Source organism: Thermobia domestica, chromosome 1 (assembly GCF_964235325.1).
Source record: "Thermobia domestica chromosome 1, izTheDome1.hap1.1, whole genome shotgun sequence".
NCBI lineage: Eukaryota > Metazoa > Arthropoda > Insecta > Zygentoma > Lepismatidae > Thermobia > Thermobia domestica.
The window spans coordinates 208,978,906-208,999,310 of NC_137454.1; the positions used below are offsets into that span (position 1 = coordinate 208,978,906).

Consider the following 20,405-nt stretch of genomic DNA (forward strand, 5'->3'; position numbering starts at 1 on the left):
ATCACAACGATCTACACCTCCCATATGTTTGTTATATACATGGACTATGTGTGGTTGTGGGACACAAATCCGTTTTTTCTCCTTCGTGGAAATCTAAATATAGTATGCGTGAGATACACTTCTATTACGTTGCGGGCTATTGTAACAACGTTATCACCATTCTACTTTGGCAGTAGAATATATTTCGATTCTTTTCTTGACAGAATTCCACAGATCCTCACGCTGTCGTTTTGTATTCTTTGGAAGATTAGAAGACATCTTCTCTTACAATCTTCCTTTGTGGTTTCTGTCCTTTTTATATTTATATTTTTAAGTTTTAATATCAGCTGAAAAGACGTGAAACAATTATCGAAAATAATGTGGGAATGTGGGAATCAAACTTACCAATAGCACACGTAAAACTTCGGCATATTTCAAAACAACTAAAGTTCTGATGGGATACTTATCGGTTTCTCCACTATCGGACTTTTTGCATCTTGATAAGGATCAATCCACGCAACATTGTGTCGCTATTTCTCGGAATATTATTTTCCGCGACGGAACGAACTACAATTTGCAGTTCAAAATAAGAAATTAAAAACCAAATTCGTCGGATATTCATCATACTCCACTTAAAGTTGCTCCGGTCCACATTTTGTAACCATATCTAATGAGGTTTCCTTTTATGAACTGTTTACAGTCATAGTTATCGAAATGTGATACTATTGTCTTATCGACACTGTGATTTTCTGTATGTGCCGAATGATACCAAACATTTTGTTAAGTTCAGTGAGGAGAGGACGGATTTTCGAAAATTTACCTTCTTTATGTAGATAGTCTTTGTCACATACGTGTAAGTCGGACATCTGCCACTAGAAAGAGAGAGAGAGAGAGAGCAGATCTAGAATTCATTGTGGGTGTCAGCAATTTGTTCCCTGTACATAGATACTCCGGGGAGATCAGCATAATAACTTACTGACAATATAGGAATAGAACTCTCCAATACTTTGATATATCTCTCACCAAGACCTTTTTTGCTGCATACCGATTACTATATCTTACATCATGGTAATATATATCAAAATACGCTGTTGGAGATAACTCATTCGCCGCTCTACTCTTCACTTGATATTTGCTCAAAATCAGCATGTGCCAATGAATATTCATCCACGGTTTTCTTCAGCCTCCTAGGTGCAACGCCATGATATCCTATTCATCATAATGTTGGAGTACGTTTACCTTCGCTTTTGCTTGTAATCGACATCCTTTATATAGTCTATAATTGATGATTCTTTATCTCTAGAATCTTCGTCTGTGACGTTATCATATGCATTAGTTCTAGGTAATAATGTTCCATCAACACCATTAACATCAGATGGCAGGCTTTCCTCCTCATTTAAAATATCCAATACTTCGTTAAGCGTGAGGCCTTTGCAAAATAGTACAGTTTCTGTAATACATAAATTATTAGATACCTCCCTATAAGCCCGGTGACATATATAGGACACACTATATTCGGTGTCACTATTCCATAATGCTGCCTTATAACATATTTGCAACAAGTTTCTGTTTAAATTTAAACAATTGTTATCTTAATACAAAAGTTTCGCTGGTTAGAAATGTATTATCACTATAAAGTGAGGAGTAGAAGGAAGAACACAACTGATCGATGATTTGAAAAGTAGAAGAAAATATTTAGTTAAAAGAAGAAGCTGAAGATCGAGAGACGTGGAAGAACCATTTCCAAGCCCAAATTTAAGGGGAAGAAATCAGTCTTCATTAAAAAAAAAAAAAAAAAAAAAAAAGATACTTTACTCGTGGGGATGTTTTTTCCCGAACAATTTTCTCAAAAACGACTCAGGCAATTGAAAGGTTTGCTGTAAAAAGGACATAACTCCATCATGGGTTATTTCTGAGTTGTAAGTGCGATCTTGTTAAAAAATAAATTAGCTTTCTTTTGGTCCAAGAAAGATGTAGCTTCATGATTAGTTCCTGAGTTCCAAGGTATTAATTACGGCAACGTTTTTTTAAGCATTTCAAATTTTTATACATTTTGTCAAGTTCCTCGAAAATTCATGAAAGTGGAGCTACTTCCTTTTTGCAGCAAACCCTTCAATTTTGTTTCACATTTCATGAATGAATTGCCACAAAGAATTCTATAGTATAGTATAAATTATTTTTATTATAACATTCACAGAGGGTACTTTACTCTTGGACGTGAGTTTTTCCGAACGATTTTTTCAAAAACTACTCGGGTAATTTTATGCATATTCCATAAATGTTGTATTGACAACTACAATCTATGTATTAAAATGCTAGGTTTATATGTTTGTCCCCAATTCTTTCGACAATGAGATCTCGAAAACCACACGTGCTAGAAACGTGCCGTTTTCGCTAGTCGATTCCAAATTGTACAGTTCTCATTCAAATTTTTAAAAAAACCGTGACGTTATTGCTCTATTCAACATTTTAGGGGCCGTTTCGAGCCCATAAGTTTCACATTGTTGCAGGCCGAAACTACGGTGTTAGGCAACCAGTAGAGAAATTACATGTGGAGGGTTGACGGATATTCCAGGCGCTTTGCTTAAATCTGAATTGCAAAACTTATTGCTTGCTGGCAACTTCAAAGGCTTCAAGAGACGCAATGAGGCGTACTTGGACGGATTGAATTTATTAGAAAAAAATATTTCCACTTGATATCGTGTTACTTCTACAAATTTGCTACAAACTCACTCCAACATCTACGTAGGTATACATAGCAATTCACTTCCTTTGTGAGTAAGGAGACATGCACAGTGGGAAGGAGATTCATGGTCATAACAGAACGATGCACTGAGTAGACAGCGCAGGTTCAGCTAGTAGTTGATTAAAATATTAACTCTGAGATTTCTAAGGTGGTGTTTCATTATATATTTTAGTGTTTATTCTTTTTACTTATTCATATATTAATATACACTGCCTAAACTTAAGATTAACTTCATTTCGAGGGGGTCACGGTGGTAAAGCGCTTACCTCTCGTCAGGGTTGGCTGGTTTAAACCAACTTTTTTTTTTCAAAAAAACTAACTGGTTTAAACAAAAAAAAAAAAAGAAAGAAAGAAAAAAGAAAAAGAAAAATGCTTTAAATCGTGTAAACTTCATGGTGATGTCTCCACATATCACGCCATCTGCATTTCGTTTATCTACTTTTCACCTTTTAATCGAGGGGTCCCGTGTTCAATTCTCGGTCGAAGCACAACCCATCTTTCAAGTGTAAACCAAGTAGCGATTCAAGGTGTTCCTTTAAGCGAAAGTCTTCTCCGTGATAACCTTGGTATTTCATAAGGATGTTAAGCCTAAACATTACGAAACGAAACCAAATTATATATATCTACTTGCCTTAATGCCTGTTGTTTTATAAAGAAGCCAAGGTTGCTTAAATATATTGATAGAAATTGGTAAAATGTATCAACTGCGTCCGTAGCTTCTAACATCAGCTTGGATTCGACTTTGTTTTAATTTTATTGAATGATATCTACATACCAAATTTGTAATTTAATACCTCAGTTTTAGCTTTGTTATTATGATACGTTGACCTTAAAATTTTACATACAAATACATTTAAAGTAATAACAGGATTTTCCCAATCGGGCGGGAGTTTCCCGATTTTCATATAATTCTATGTAATGTTTTTACTTGTGTAACTGTTTATCATTTTGTCCTTCTGAAATGACTCTTGACAATTATATTAACAACTAGGCCTATGTAAAGATCAGTACAACGTATTTTTATCAGAAGTCCTTCGTGAGTGAGTCGGCAGTCGCATTTGTGACCAATTAGTCCCGGTTTCGTGTCGGAATGGACAATTTTGGATGTAAGCCCATAAACGGTTTGGATTCTGCTTTAAGCTTATGTGACCCCTTCCAGCATAACCTTCTTGTTGCATAATAACACCAAGGTGAAACAAACTAATTTCTGTCCATATCTAATATAAATACATAGAGTAAATTATTTAAACAAACAAACAAACAAACAAAAAAAAGAGTTTAAACCAAAAAAAAAACCTGTTTTTTTAAAAAAATAAAAACCATGGTTTTTGCCAGCCCTGCCTCTCGTGCATGGGGCCCCTAGCTCGATCTCCAGCCAAGTAAGTTTGTGGTGGACAACATCGTGTTCGTGGGTTTTCTCGGAATACTCCCGTTTCCTTTTATTTTCTCATTCCATCACATCTTCCATCATCGTTTACTTGCCTTAATCATCCTCTCCCTTAACCTGAAGGGCTAAAGTGTGGGACGTTAAACTGAAAGATTTAATTTTCTTTCATTTTCACTTCATTTCGAACGTTAAGCTTCGTGAATGTTTTATTCTGTATGATTAAGAATTGATTTCGATTCCAGACAAATACGCAATATCTCTTAATTCTCTCAATTTTTTCTCCTTTTATCGATTTGTGATGTATTCCTAAATATATAAAGATAACTTAAAAAAAGTTCTGTCGCTTTTTGTGGAGGTCTGTGTTCAATTGGCCCTCACACCATGATTTGAATGCGAATGTAGATAAGGCGAAGGTCAGTTGTTGGTGTGGATATATCCAACATACTACCTGGTTGCGGCAATTCAGTTACACCGTTAATTTGCGTAAGGACAGAGTGAATATGAGACCTCCACAGAGAGTCATAAGGGCGTGTATGCTGTACGAGTTCAAACTGAGGTCAAACGCCGCTGCAGTGGGGCGGAAGATATACAAGGCCTTTGGTGAGGGTGTAGTGGCTACGCGAACAATGCAGCGGTGGTTTAACAAGTTTAAGAACGGGAACGAAACACTCGAAGACGCAACACGTACCGGAAGACTAACACTTGTACAAAATAAAGATGTTCAGGCAGCAATTGAGGCGAGCAGTGGCAAGACATGTGACGAACTGGGACTACAATTCAGTGTGAGTGGAGAAACCATTCGGTACCACTTCCATCAACTTGGGAAGCACAACAAATTGGGTCGATGGGTTTCACATGATTTGACTCCAGGCCAGAAGGCAACGCGAGCCGACACCTTTGTTTCTTTGCTGTCTCGTCTGAGAAATGACCCATTTCTGGACAGGGTGTTGACATGTGATGAAAATTGAGTCCTGTACAAAGCTCCACGGCGCCGTCATTGGTTAGCATCCCATGAACTGGTTCCGAAACAGCACTGCACCAGAAGAAGGTTCTCCTGTGTGTTTGGTGGACTGCTCGTGGCATCGTGCATCGGGAACTGCTACCAGCTGGTCAGAGCATCAATGAAAATGTGTACTGTCAGCAGTTAAGCCATGTTCAAGAAAAACTAAAAACTCTGGAGCCAGCACTTCTGAATCGCAGGGGTCCTCCTGTTAAAGGGTCTGCGCTAAGCCCCACATGGCTAGGATGACCCAATACACCATTCTGTCCCTTGGATGGGAAACACAATTGCATCCGTCATACTCCTCGGACACTGTACCGTCCGATTATCACCTGTCCCATTCCTTGGAAAATCCCCTTAGAGGATACCAGTTCAAATCCCTAGTAGAGGTGCAACATGCACTTTGATACCTTCTTCGCTTCACGGCCCACCAAGTTCTACCGCGGTGGAGTCCATGGCCTTTCAGAACGTTGGCAGAAAGTCGTCGATACTGTTAGGGACCATTTTTGATCTTCCAGGTATGTCTTAGGTGACATATCGATGTTCTAAGGTGATGATTGAGAAAGCGACAGAACTTTCTTGGTTACCTTTATAATATATTGTGTCTCGGAGAGGAATTTTGGTAAATTTTGAAAATCATTGCTCAAATAACTCTTTAATACGATAAATTCGCTGAATGTAAGAATTTTGATTTCCATGAAAAGTTCTTTGTTTTTCTTTGTAGGCAACACTTCTGCTTGAGTGAGAACTTGTATGTTTTCCTTGTTCTTTAGAATGGGAAAAATAATCCTTGCTGGTTTCGAAAATTCCTTCATAGTGCTGAATCAAATTTCCCTCCTATATCAACTATTCTTAATTTTGACAGGAAGGAACAAAATACTTTCTGAGGCAACCTGAAGACCACTCTGATTTTACTTGCAATGAGTCATGGCAGTCGATGATATCATTAGAGGATTAAGCTCCAGTCTCTCGATAACTATCGATTCTTGAGCTAATTTTTCTTTTACATCTTAAAACCAACCACTCATGAATATAATCCAACTATCAGACTGAGTGAATAAGTCGGTCTTCTTCAAGCACTTAAGTTTCCATTCACTAACTAGCTAAGTTGTACCATTCCGAAGATTAGAGGGTCAGACCCAGGCTTGCTAACCGTAAGATAATTTATCAAACTATACGGTTATTTAAGCCTTAATGATATATACGATAATGCCCTTACGATAATAGGTGAATATACGATCATTTTAGAACGCACACGTTTTTGCAATCTTTGAATGAGCAGATAAATAGCCAGGATGGAAAAAATCATGATTTTTTTTTTTAAATAATTTTTGTTGATTTTTCTTTTATTTAAATCGATTTTTTTATTTAAATCAAATCTTTCTTCTCGCGTAATACAAGTCACGAACTGAAGATAAAACATTAGGAATTAATATTAAATGTTAATTATGCCATTTAAGTGAAAGTATTGGGCTTGAATTTTGAATTGATTGCCAGTCGTTAACTTATTTCAATCCCAAATAGAGATGCAAGGGTTCGGAAGAAACCCGTCTTCTTTTTTTTGGGGGGGAGGGGGGCTCGGTTTTTTCTGCTGCGCTTTTTTGCTTGGGAAATTTTGGGCTTTTTTCCAAATTCTGCTTTAAATTGATAAAGTAGGTTTTGTTTCGCTTCTCTAAAATACAAAAACTCATTTAAGCAGTAGTGGATGCAGATAATAATACAAAACCTCGAAAATAAACATGAATTTCGAAAACATATTTCAAACCATTTTAGTTCCTAACACATTTTTATTATGAATCCCAAAACATTAATCCATGTATATAATAAGTTGAAGTTAAGTTTTAACTTTCATATGCATTATAAGCAATATTTTTTTATTGTGAATTAAAAATACTAAAACAAGGAAAAACTGTTACATGACATACAGAATTTATTGTACTGTGTGTGTGAGTTCAAACAAATAACTCATCGGGAAGGTAATAATATATTTACTGAACAAATGCACAAAACAAATTTAAGTTTCGACACCGTAACCTTCTCAAAAATAAGATGTTCTTCTCTTTGTTCGTTACGTATATCAAGTGGCTCAAGTGGTACAACGTTGGCTTCGCATTCGGGAGGTCATGGGTTTGATTCCCGCTGCCGACCATCCTGACTGGGGTTTTCCAGTGTTTGCCTCAGTTCTACCAAGAAAATGCCGGGATGGTACCTACTAAAACAGGCCCTGGCCGATACCTTTCCAAATCCTTTCCATGTTGTTGTTAGATATCAAGTATAAAATAGCCTCTGCGCTGAGCTGCATCTGGTAATTGTGAAATAAATAAATAAATATCATTCCCTCGTCAATCTGTTATAGCCTATAAGTTTATTATGTCTGACTTCCGAGACTTTCATAAACATTCGTAGTAGAGTAACAATGAAATATAATCGTGTTATTACAATTCAACGTATTGCTTTAAAAGGCTGAAAAAATGCAATCTTTGTATGGGACTCTCAAAAATCATCTAATTTGTTAATGCACCTCTTGCTTCCGCCTTTGCTACCCCTACAGAAACAACTTTGAAGTGGAGCAGAAAAAAAAGTACAACTACGAAGTGAAGCATAACAAACATGAGTGAGTGGTTAGCTTTTCCGCTTCTATTGGAAAATCCGGGATTCAGTCCCGCATTCGACCATTCGGACAAAAGTTCTTAATTCCATCTGTGAATGTAGAGATAGTGCGTGTACTGTGTGAGTCCTGGCTGATTTCATTTCTTATGTTTTAAATTGTTGTTATTACTAATTACCAGCAATGACAAATTTGCGAAAGGATGGATGGGCGTTAGGGTTAGGATGGGGGTGTCTTTTTCGGACTGAAGCCTGTTCTCTGAAATTACGGAATTTCTAAATGAAACGAAATTTTAGTTATGTCTTTACTCATAAACTTCAAGCTCCCTTCAAATGAAAATCTGGCATTTTTAGAAAAATTAACACTTAATAAGAGAAAAAAAAACCTCCCAAAACACTTTTCTAAATTCGTACTGATTATTTGTATAAAATGGTATTCAAGGTTGCATCCTGAAGATTATTGCTACACAGCTACAGTATAACAGAAATGTGGAAGTATGCTCTGACGGATATATTGAAAAACATAAGTTTAACTATGTGCTAGAAACTAGAGTACTCATCTCTAAGAAATGAAGCGCGAATAACTAAAAATGAAAGGATCTAAAGAAGAAAAAATGTCGAAAACTCAGAAGTTAAAGTTATATAACCTCTAAAATTGCTCTCAAATACTACGTACTTAATGTTTAATTCATAAAACATGTGCTCCATCCATCATGATGGTGAATTCTAGAGGGAAATATGGCATTTAGGTCATGAAATCTTGTTTAACTATAGAGTATACTATAAGAAAACTATTTAGATAGAAAAAGCCAAAATTTCCGTTTCATCCCCAAAAAGCAGGCTTTTTATGTAAAAAATAATAATAATAATAATAATAATTAAAAAGCCGGCTATTTTGTATCTCTAATCCCAAACAATGTCTCTTAAGCACTAAGGAAAAAGTACGGCGAGGTTTATCAACATGATACTTTTTTTTTTTTCACAAAAGTTACTCATATTTGGCAGGGACATACCTTTAAAAAAAACTAGCTTGCTGCACGAAATACATATAAAATACGCAAATTTCACCTAAAGGTATAAAATCTTAAAAAAAGATTTAAGTTTCGGAGAGGTAATCGGACCCCTTTATAAATACGCCCCTTTTATCTGGGAACAAACAAACAGACGCGCACACAAAAGAATTTTCGTCTTAAATGTCCAAGGTGATTTTCTCGTTGGAATAGTTAACGAGTTAAAAACCTTATGTTACGGAGATAAGAAAGCAGAATTCCTCCGTTACCCGTTCAAAATGGGATTTTCCCTAATCATCCTCTGCATGAAACACTGGTTTTCATACTGTGCTGTACATACATTTGTATCTTATTGTATTATGATTATCTTCCATAATTGAAATAACACAACAGAGGCTGGATTTTGTTTATTTTCACTTTAAATTAATTTATTCCGGAATTTGATTTAAATCAACGATTTTTATTTAAAAAATCAAGTGATTTAAATCAGATTGATTTAAATCAATCCACCCCGTAAATAGCAGATGTGTACTAAATAATTACAAAACACATTAAGGTTTTTAACAGTCCTTTCCGGTCAAATAAATCGATAACGATTTGCGAATTGGCAAATGACAACCCTGCATCCATTCTTTAAATTCCACTATGTTTAGGAGGAGATAGAAATATTGTTGTTCAAAGTACAGTAGTGTTAATAAGGATCAAAAACATAAAAAAATTGAGGACAGTAAAGCCGATTTGGAGTTGGAAACTGAAGCTTGCTAAATAAGTTTATTATATATTATTAGTAGTATCATGTGCACAACGAATATGTTGCTTCTACAATTATCATGTGTGCGGTGGCTCAGTGGTAGACTTTGGACTTTGTGGTGGACAAACCTCGTGCTCGTGGCTTTTCTCGGGGTTCTCCCGTTTCCTCCCACTTCTTTCATTCCACCATTTCATTCATTTCTCATCTTCACCGTCTCCTTTAGGCTAACCGGCATAAGCGTGGGACGTAAAACTTAAAGATTTCACTTCATTTTTATAATGCGTTGCACCATTATCTTCGATAAGTTCAGGGCTTCTGCTACTTGGTAGAGACTCAAACGCCGACCCGTGTTCAAAATCTCACGCACTCGCTGCACATTTACGACAGTACGGGCCGACGACGGGCGTCCAGACCGGGGTTCATCAGTCACCTCTTCCCGGCCCTCACGAAAAGCCTTGTCTCCCTTTTTGACTTGAGAATAGGACAGACACTCAGTCCCAAACGCCTGTTGAAGCATGGCAAACGTTTCGAAAGGAGACTTGCCCAACCGGAAGCAAAATTTGATCGCGTAGCGTTGCTCTAACGAACTTTCCACATCTCCGTGTCACGCACCATCGTATAGGGCTACTGTTAAGGCTGATGCTACCGCTCCGAAAGCTGGAAGCCAACTGACCCGCTTTGCGCTGTGAAGCCAACACCCACCACCACCGTCGCTGTCAAGCGGAACGCGCTGCAGGGTGCGCACGCGTCAGTATAAAGTGAAGCTCATTTAGCCTTTAGCTAGCTGGGGATCTGTCCCAAGACTCCCGCGTTTGCTCGGCGTATGGCCTCGCATCTCTTACGTATCTACCTTTCCATCAAAAGTGAATTTTGTGCATTTATTCTTAATATTTCTAGAATTTTAAGGGGGGATTCGCCCCAGGTGCCCGCGTTTGCTCGGCCGACGACCTCGCACATCTTAAATCCACAGTTCTACCCAATTTCAAGTTTCTTTTCATATTTCAACTACCTAAAAGATAAGATTTTGTATCCCAAGAAAATGCCCATTTAAATGACGCAGGAATTTCTTCATCGCCTCTTTAGACCCCCTGAAAATTAAAAATGCTCAATTTTGCTCAATGCTTTTGGCAATTTTCCTGTTGGCTAGTCCCAAAAAGATACAATCATGTCAAATTTAATCATTGTAGCCCTACAGAAAGTACCCAATAATTTTGGGATGATAAAAGGTGTCATATAAATAACGTGGGGAAGATTTTTCAGTTCTCTATAAAACCACTCTAAAGTTGGAAATTTTTATTTTTAGTGATTTACTTAGGTAACGCTAACGAAAACGTACAAGCATACCGAATTTCAAGTTGTTACTCCAATTTCAAGTACCCAAAACATGAGATTATAGGCCCATTTATATAACATGGAGAATTTCTTTATCCTCTCCTTTAGAATCCCTAAAAATTAGAAATATTCTCTTTTGGCAATTTTGCTGTGAGTTAGTCCCGTAAAGCTACAGTCATGCAAATTTCAACTTTCCATGTCAACCGGAAGTACCCCTTTATTTTGTCGGTTCATGTAGTTTTATATATAGTTATATATAGTTTATATAGTTTATATATTATATAGGAACATAATATAAGCTACCAACTAAAATTACACAATCATGTTTCATAGTGTCGCGTTCAAACAGTTACAGTAATCGTACTTGACTCTTCTCGAGAATGTTTTATGATTATTAGAGAAAAAATCTTGAACTGATCGTACAACAATAATAATAATGGTGATAGCTTAACATACAGTTTGTAGGGTTTTTTTTTTAATGGCATCATAAATTCAGGCTTTGGTTTCCATTTAGGGTGTGGTGCTTAAAAAAATAGAGAAATAGAGCAAAATTCTCTCTTAAATAACTTTAACCCTTATCCGGGCAACCGGGGCCTCCCAGGCCCAGTAGCTTCATATTTTTCTTCGAATTTGTTAATAACCATAAATATTTCGATGCCATAAAATTCTGAATTATTCTATCTTTAGTCGAAGTTAAAGTTATGAACATATCGAGTTGGTAAGGCCCCAGTTGCAGTCTACGTTGCAAAAATAGCTTGCCCGGATAAGGGTTAAACTATAACTGTATAAATATTTGATTTGTCGTTATACTCTAACATTCATTTCTATTGTTTTTATTGTGACCATATTAAATGTAGTATTTTTATGTATTGTGAGATATACTTTCGTATTTTGGTGTTTTTATGTATTAAGTACTCTTTTTATTTTGTATTTGCAGACTCTCCCAGGTCAGCTAATACGTCCAAGTAATTCTGTACTGAAGTCAAGAAAAGATTTGTATTGTTCTAATTGTTCACTAAGAGGACATCTAAACTACGAATGCCGAAGAAGGAGAGGGACTAACCACCCTGTTGTTTCTCCCTTTGTAACAAGTTATAGTGATCCACGAGAAGAAGAAGAATCGGAAGAGAACAGGTTAAATTCCAGTTTCAATTGTAATGGAAAACAAGATGTAGAGAAAAGACTTTCTGCGTGGGATGAAGGAGGCATGTACTTGCAACCAGATGATCTTCGACTTTTACGTCAACCTGAAGGACAGGAATTTTTACGGGATATTCAAAGGCATCTTGATGTCGATATAAACGTTAACCCTTGGGAATCAGTTGTAAATATAAGAGGTCATGATGTATTTGATGCTCAGGCAAGATTATCGGAATGGTTGAACGCAAACGCATCTAGAAAATATGAAACACAACATTATAGAAATCCTTTCTCACAAGTTGACGTTAACACCGGGGGAATTGCATCAAAGGAAAATAGTATATCGGCAAAAGAAACCCTGAGGAATAGTGAACAGCCGAATTTAAATTCTAATAAGGAGAAAAATATTAATATGTCTGTAGAACCCAATACAAGGCAAAATCATAGGCCTGGCAAAAGCCTACCGAAGAATCGTTTGTTGTTGATTAAAGCCGTCGAAAACAGTATGAACCGGCTTCGATTTCATAATATAAATGCGGAACAAGTGTATAAGAAAGCAAAATGTTTCATAAGCAGGCACAATCAACAAGTTGTATGTTCTGATGTTCAGGTCTCGAAAGGTTTGAGAACTTTAAGGAAGCTGAATATGTTTCTGTTAGGTACGCATCGTTTAGGTCCTGGTAATCATCATTTACAGAAACTGGAGGAATGTTTGCAAAGTGTGCGACAAAAAAATAAGACCAAAGTTAGTCAGGAGGAGAAAATAGCCATCGGTGAGCATTTCGACGCCGTGTTTACTGGTTACATTCGAGATGATTTAGACTCATTAATGCACGAGTATCGCAGAATTTCAATGATAGACGCGAGAGGTAGGAAAAAAGGTTTTAGTGGTACAGCGAATTCGAAACCGAGATCAGCTAGGAAGAAAAGGAAACAATGCGTTAAATCGAACAAAGGGGACCCTACCAGAAAATGTTTAATGGCGAGGATATGCAGAGCGTTTACTGGAACGAATTCCACTCGTACAGTAAATGAACCTGGTAAAGCACTCGGGGAATTGTTAGTAAAAGTGAGGAGAAATGAACACACATCGGAAGTAACGAGACAGATAATGCACCTTACGCAGACACCGAATCAACGTTGAATGTATGTACAGAAAACGTTTTGAAAACCACCTTTTCTGTTTTAAAAAAAGGTAAATATTTAATATTTGATTGTAAAGGGACTCATTTAAAGAAACTCATGCTCTTTTTTCAGATGAAGTTTTTACAAAAACAAAACCAGCTTAGACAGTAATAAAAATTATTGAATTATAATCCTTTTGTGGTTTTTATTATTGGGAATGAATGTATTTACTACAAGATGCTACTTATAGATGTAAGTAGAAAACTTTGAAAGGAAAGATGTTGGACGTGTTTTAAAAACATTCGTAAACAGATATTCGCCTTGTAATTTGTATACATTATTTGAAAACCTCTCACTTGTTGAGACTTAAATACTTTCTCATCTGATGAAACATAAACAATGTAAATAAATTAAGAACGTAAATAAATAAATAACAGACTTCTTGCATATGGGGGAAAAAATAAGACAAGATAGTGACCTGACAGGGAAATTATTGTCATTTATTTATTGTTCCGTGATATGTAACAATGTGGATTAAATAGAGCGGAAATCGAAGTCTTTTGCGCCTACTGATTTATTTCCAGATTACAAACCATAAATGAAAAGTAATATATATATACAATATTCTTCGCTTTCATCTATTTGTCAATAGTTGCCATCTGTTGAGGCACTTGTCTACCGTACCACAAGTTTCTCGATGTCCGGCGTGGGTAGCAGTGGGACAGTGGTAGAGCGTTCACCTGTGGTGCTTGGGGTCCCTGGTTCTATCCCAGCTCGCGCCAAGTGAATTTTGTGGTGGACAAACACCGTGTGCATGGGTTCTCCCGTTTCCTCCCACTTTCTTCATTCCACTATTTCTCATCATCACCGTCTCCTTTAGCCTAACCGGCATAACCGTGGGACGTAAAACTCAGATTTCATTTCGATGTCCGGTGTGTAGAATTCGATCGATTGATCACAAAACCAACTACAAACAACGTTACGTGTTTCGGTGTCGTTCGTGAACCCCTGTCCTGTCAGGAACTTTTTCAATAGCCCGAAAAGATGGTAATAATCACAAGGGGCAAGGTCTAGACTGTAGGAGAGATGTTTCATCTATCACCCCCAACAGTGAAGTTGTGCGATTGCTTTGCGTTGTCTTGGAGGAAAACCACATGGTCAATATCCCAAATACCCTAATGCTTCTTTCTAATGATTATCGCAGATGGGGGTATCTGTGACAGTAGCGTTCTATTTTATAACCTCTTGACAGCAAATTTGTAGAAGTGGTCCTCGACACTAGTTTACCGGTCGATAGTGTTGTTCGGAATTTCTTCGTTACTGACGAGCAGGAATGTTTCCGCGCCTTTCTGTTTTCACTCGGAAGTAATGCCGCATCCACGTTTTGTAGCCAGTGACACTGAGGTCCAGGAAACTGTTGCCCTCCTTGACGTAACGCTGCAAATTGTTGACTTGTCAACGCTTAATGTTGGCCTGTGTCAGTGAGGAACAAGGTCGGCCCGGTCGCTCATTGTCCTGGACAGTTTCTCGTCCATTTTGTCCATTTTCAAAATCTTTGCACCACCACTACACAATTTCCACTGCTAATTCCCTGTATACATATGTGGCTGTGTCCCTTGCACTATAGAAAACAAGTAACACTTTGCTGCTAATGTGGCGTGACGTCCTGAGCACTGATAACTAGGACTAGGATTTTTTGTAGAGAAAAAGTACTAAAATTGTCGGGTAAAAGAAGTGGAAAAGAGGCACCATTTTTAGTAGAATGAAAACTATCGTGATCAATAATTGTATTACGTCGCAAACAGAACTTAAATATTTTTGTACCAAATTCTATGTATTTAGATATTTGTTCACTTGAAAAATAATGATTAATTAAAAACACTGTGAAGGAATATCACAATTTGACTTTCGATTTGTTGACATTTCATGACGTGAAAGAGTGAAATAGATATAAATTTACTTTGACAAAATTCATCAACTCAGTGTTGGAAAATGTCAAATCCTCTATGTTTGCAGAAGTATTTTATACTGCGAGAAGGAGTATTAAACGTTGACAAACACCAAGAGAATATGCTTTGTTATTACGGCAAACTGCAAGTCCATTATATTAATTATTTGGTCTAGGAATTAATTCGTGCGGTTGGTACGCACACATTGAAGCTGTAGTACAAACACAAAATACATAAATACCTTAAGAAAAATATTGTCCATCGCTAGCCACCACTTTCGCCCATCTGTCAGGCAATGTACGGATTCCGTGGCGAAAGAAGTCCTCATCCTTGGAAGCGATCTAGTCAGAGACCCATGTTTCGATATCTTCTGAAGAAGTAAACCGCTGTCCAATCAAATCGTTGTTCATGCAATCGAACAAGTAGTAGTCCGAAGGAGCAACGTCTGGTGAATACGGCGGGTGGGGTAAAACTTCCCATCCGACATTTTCTAAATAGGTTTTGACCGGTTTTGCGACATGTGGGCGAGCGTTATCATGTTGAACAATAAGTTTATCATGTCTGTTCTCCCATTCTGGTCGTGTTCTGGCCAGAGCTTGCTTCAAACGCATTAATTGTCGTCGATAACGTTCTCCATTCATAGTTTCACCCGGTTGCAGCAGCTCATAGTACACCATACCTTTCATATCCCACCATATGCACAGCATAACCTTTGCACAGTGAATATCTCGTTTTGGTTGTGATGGACCTGGTTCACCTGGTTTCACCCACGCCTTTTTTCGTTTAGGGTTCTCGTAATGGATCCACTTCTCATCACCCGTAATAATTCGATGCAGAAACCCCTTTCTGCTCTGTCGTTGAAGCAGCAATTCGCAAATGGTTTTTCGTCTTTCAACGTCTCTGTCTTTCAATTCATGTGGAACCCAGTGTGACATCTTTTGAATCATTCCCATGGCTTTCAAGCGTTTGGAGACTGTTGTTTGATCAACGCCTAATGCTGCTGCAAGTTGTTCCTGCGTTTGACACGAATCCTGCTCGAGCAATGCTGTCAATTCTTCGTCTTGAAATTTTTTTGGCTGTCCAGCTCGCTCTTTGTCTGCCAAGCCGAAATCACCACTTCTAAACCGTGCAAACCACTTCTGACACGTTCGCTCAGCTAGAGCATGGTCACCATACACTTCCACCAAAATACGATGACTTTCAGTCGCACTTTTCTGCATGTTAAAGTAATGCAGCAGGACACCCCGCAAAAACACTTTATCAGGCACAAATTGCGCCATGTTCACTTAACTACAAACTGGTGTTGTTGACGCTTTAATCCACTGCCCTATACTACGAACGATACGCGATGACAGGGGTTTGCAACACATGTGTGGATACACGGAACTGTGGGACGCTCCGTTCGTTGCGCCATCTCTTGTCCACCCGCACGAATTAATTCCTAGACCAAATAAATCTTCGAAGTTTTTTCTTACTATTTATTTTATTTTCTAAAATTATTTCGATGTCTTGAGTTTTGCTGGTCTCTGCAGACTGTACTTTGCAGCTTGAAGTATGTTCCATTGTGATTTTACTCGCTTTAATCGTGATTAGTACTTCATAATTTCAACAAGTGCTTATATTGCTGCGTTAGTAGTTTCATTCGTCGCAGTCTAAGAGATACTAGGGAACTATGACGCTTCGATATCTTTCTTGTATGTTGTGACCTTTTAAACGAAATTACATGCACTGCGCAATAAATCAACGTTAATATTGGGGGAGGGTGGGGAAAAGAACTATGACTTACATCGGCACACTATGTGCAGATAACGAGTGAAAGCTTGAAATGTGTTACTTTTTTATTATAATGTCTTCATTTGGTAGAGAAGGTTCTTTTTGGTGGAATTTGGTGGACATAAACTTAGAGTGTTGGGGTCCTAAAAGTCATGTACTGACTTGGAAAACATTATTGCAGCAACCTTCCAGCTGTCTTGGATTTCTGGTGGAAACTTAGAATTGATTGGCAGCACACTGGATATTTCCGTTATTATTATTATTATTATTATTATTATTATTATTATTATTATTATTATTATTATTATTATTATTATTATTATTATTAGGCTGTAAGATACTGAGAACTAACTGATCACGGAAAACACTTCATTTGACTTATGTGCTGATTCTAACTAGTTGACATTTGCAGTTCAATTTCAGTGCACTTAAAAGAATGACCCCATGTTTGTACGTCATTGATTTAGAAGTGTCGTCTTTTTTAGTAGGGAAACAGCGTAGAGAAAGTTATGTGGATGTTTTACAAGTGTATGCGGCATTGCTAATAAAACAAACAAAAAAGCATCAAAACCTAAGGGTTCTTAAAAAATAAACTATTCATCGATTTACTTCTTACCATTGAATATCTAGGGACAAGATCATAGTGCCAATATTGCAAGTTTATACCACAAAGTATCTAACATAGAGTATATTACTAAACTGTTACTCAGTGATGAAGACAACTCATTGAATTTGCAAAAATAGATATACATTACTAGTTTGACTTTCCTTAGCGGTACACCACAGTCAGTACCTACAAACATACCTGTGGTGGACAAACACCGTGTGCGTGGGTTTTTTCGGGATTCTCCCGTTTCCTCCCACTTTCTTCATTCCACCATTTCATTCATTTCTCATTATCACTGTCTCCTTTAGCCTAACCGGCATAATCGTGGGACGTTAAACTTAAAGGTTTCATTTCATTTTTTTTTTCAAACATACCTACTCATCCAAGTTTGTAAGCTCTTAAAATCTATAATCCAGGGATGCAAATAAGCAACAAAATTTTACTAACCCACATCCCATTATAGAAATCATTTACTTATCTTCGGTATGATATTAAATACTCGCCTGTACGGATGAACTACTCGCCCCAGGCGAGTGGGCGAGTGGTTATTTGCATCCCTGCTATAATCTATATATATAAAAATGAAAGTGACTATGTTTGTGACTTAAATAGCTCTTGAACCACACGACTGATCTCGATCAAATTTTTAACATAAGTGAGATTCGGATCTAGGATGGCTTTTATCATTTCACTTTGACGGTATAACTTGGGAGAGGGGGGAAGATATATATAAGAATGATCGAAAGTGACCGATATTAGTGTCGAATCCATAGGTTTTGGGGTCGCTGAAATGAACAATGACACTTCCATTGCCGGTTTAAATCCAAATCAGTCCCGTAACTTGGGGAAGGGATATATATGTCGAACAGTAACACTTCCGAAATCCAAATTCAGCCCCCATTAGTACTCCTAAGGGGGAATAGTGACATGTAGAAATAATTTAAAATGACCGATATTAGTGTCGGATTCATAGGTTTTGGAGCCTCTAAGTTGATTGGTGATAGTTTTAGTGTCCTTTATGTCCAAAATGAAAGTATTCTTACCGTGCGAAGAACGGGCATTCTGGTAGTATGTGCTATATGTATGAGCATATAAGGCAGCTATCATAGTCATTTTATTTAATATCTTTACGTAAATGAGCACACAGTTTAAATAAACGCATGTCTGGGTCATCAACCGACCTTATGAAGAAAATCGTATTTTACACTTCAGAAAAAACAAAGTCCAAAAATTGATAGTATAGTGCTAATTTCTGTGCAAAATCTCCGTATATTCGATAAGGAATGCTTTAGGGAGGGGAAGGGGGTCCTGACTTAAGGACATAAACTTAAGACCGCAGTCATATCCACGGGCATTCTGATCTACGGTACTACTATCAAACTATTTTTACACCTTAACAATAACTGTTTCACCATAATTTTCTCGCTCTGAACATCGTATCCTTTAGCCAATAGTATTCGTGGACTATTTGTTAACAGGCTTTTTACACACTCACTTTTTAAACGAGCTTAGCTCAGCTCAAACTAAGAGTGTAAAAAGTGAGTTAACTCACGTTTAATCTCAAGCTTTTTAAAAGGAGTGCGCTTAATTAACGCACAGGAAAACAAACAGATGATTTAATAACTAAAAGTATTTACAATGGTGCGGATTGAGAACGGTCCGGATCACAATTGGAAATATTATAAGGGTAAAATGAATTATTTTACAAAGAAAGGATAATGTCCAAGGAACTCATTTATACAACTGTTAAGTCTGTAATTACAGAAATAAGGTAGAATATAACCTCTATATTCTACACATGTTCACCAACGACGCCGACTTTTCAGAATTTTTGTGGGTGCATATCGGTGGCGGGGCGTGTTATGTTTCCAGGGGAGTCTCGATATTTTTTGATTGATTTCCTTTTAGTTAAAATCCTTAATTAACACTGTCATAAAGGGCTATGCTCAATTCAATTCACATAGTTTCATTTTTTATTGTGGGGACTGCCTTTGACTAGGCCAGAGACAGGCAAGGAAAGGAGGAGTGTGTTGCTTGGTTGTCTTTGCCCAAACACATTTGAAACAATTACGTTTTAGAGGTTAGACATTTTAACTTCCATCTCAATGTTTTGTTTATTAATTTTTTGAGAAGTAATTATTTTAATTGTTTCTATCTAAAAATCCTGTGAGTGCAGCGCACCCACAAGATTGTTTATGTGGATGCTGGAGCCCTGTAGCACCCACGTATTCGGCGCGCATGTTCTCTACCCTGACAGCTAATAAGCACTTGTCTGAAGATTGTAAATTTGTGTGACTTCCAATAGTGTCCGCACCTGCGCATTCAGCGCCTTTACATTATGCTACTCGGTTGCCTTTGCTTCCTCAGCCCTTGTACCTCCTATGAAGAAATTCGTTTGGCCAAATATATACACTATTTTGCAGCCATATTTTACATACTGAGCAGTTCTTAACTTGTACGAAAAGATTAAATCCATGTACATTATGCGAGGTTTCAAGTACCAGAGTAAATGTTTTAAAAATAGGTCAGTCCATATGAAGTTGCTTGGTATCAATGAGGATTGCTTAATCATTTTTAATTTTTAAATTTTTTTATGTACTATACTAATTACTATATAAATAGGCCACATTAAAAAAAAAAATAATAATCCCAGTCAGTTTGTGAGTGGTGGTCATTTTTGTTGAAGACTGGTGCCAGTAAGTAACTTCGCAGACGTTAGCGTAAACTTGTGTATCTTAGGACTGGCTATTCGAAACCATTGCGACAGACACTAGTTTCTTCAGCACTTTCTCCTTTTTAAATTGTCTCTTACATGAAAAGTCCTAATTGATTCATATAGGAGAAAATTACTCTCTAAGTTTAGTATCGAAATTTAACAAATTCTATTTTTGAAAGCTGAGTTCGTAATAAAGGGTGAAATATGAAAGCTTACTTTTTATTAAAATTTCGTATGGTACAGTCCACAGCAAAAACAACCTGCAACATGAGCATGTAAGTTT

General features: G+C 37.2%; 1 protein-coding gene across 1 annotated transcript in view; it reads left to right on the plus strand.

Moving 5' to 3' along the window:
• Positions 1 to 13,268, plus strand: part of Zcchc7 (Zinc finger CCHC-type containing 7) — a 39,640-nt gene extending 26,372 nt beyond the window's left edge. Inside the window, exon 5 of the mRNA XM_081769300.1 lies at positions 11,750 to 13,268. Within this exon, the coding sequence (XP_081625426.1) occupies positions 11,750 to 13,096 (1,347 nt within the window). The 3' untranslated portion in view covers positions 13,097 to 13,268. The remainder of the gene's footprint in view (positions 1 to 11,749) is intronic.
• The last annotated feature ends 7,137 nt before the right edge of the window (positions 13,269 to 20,405 follow it).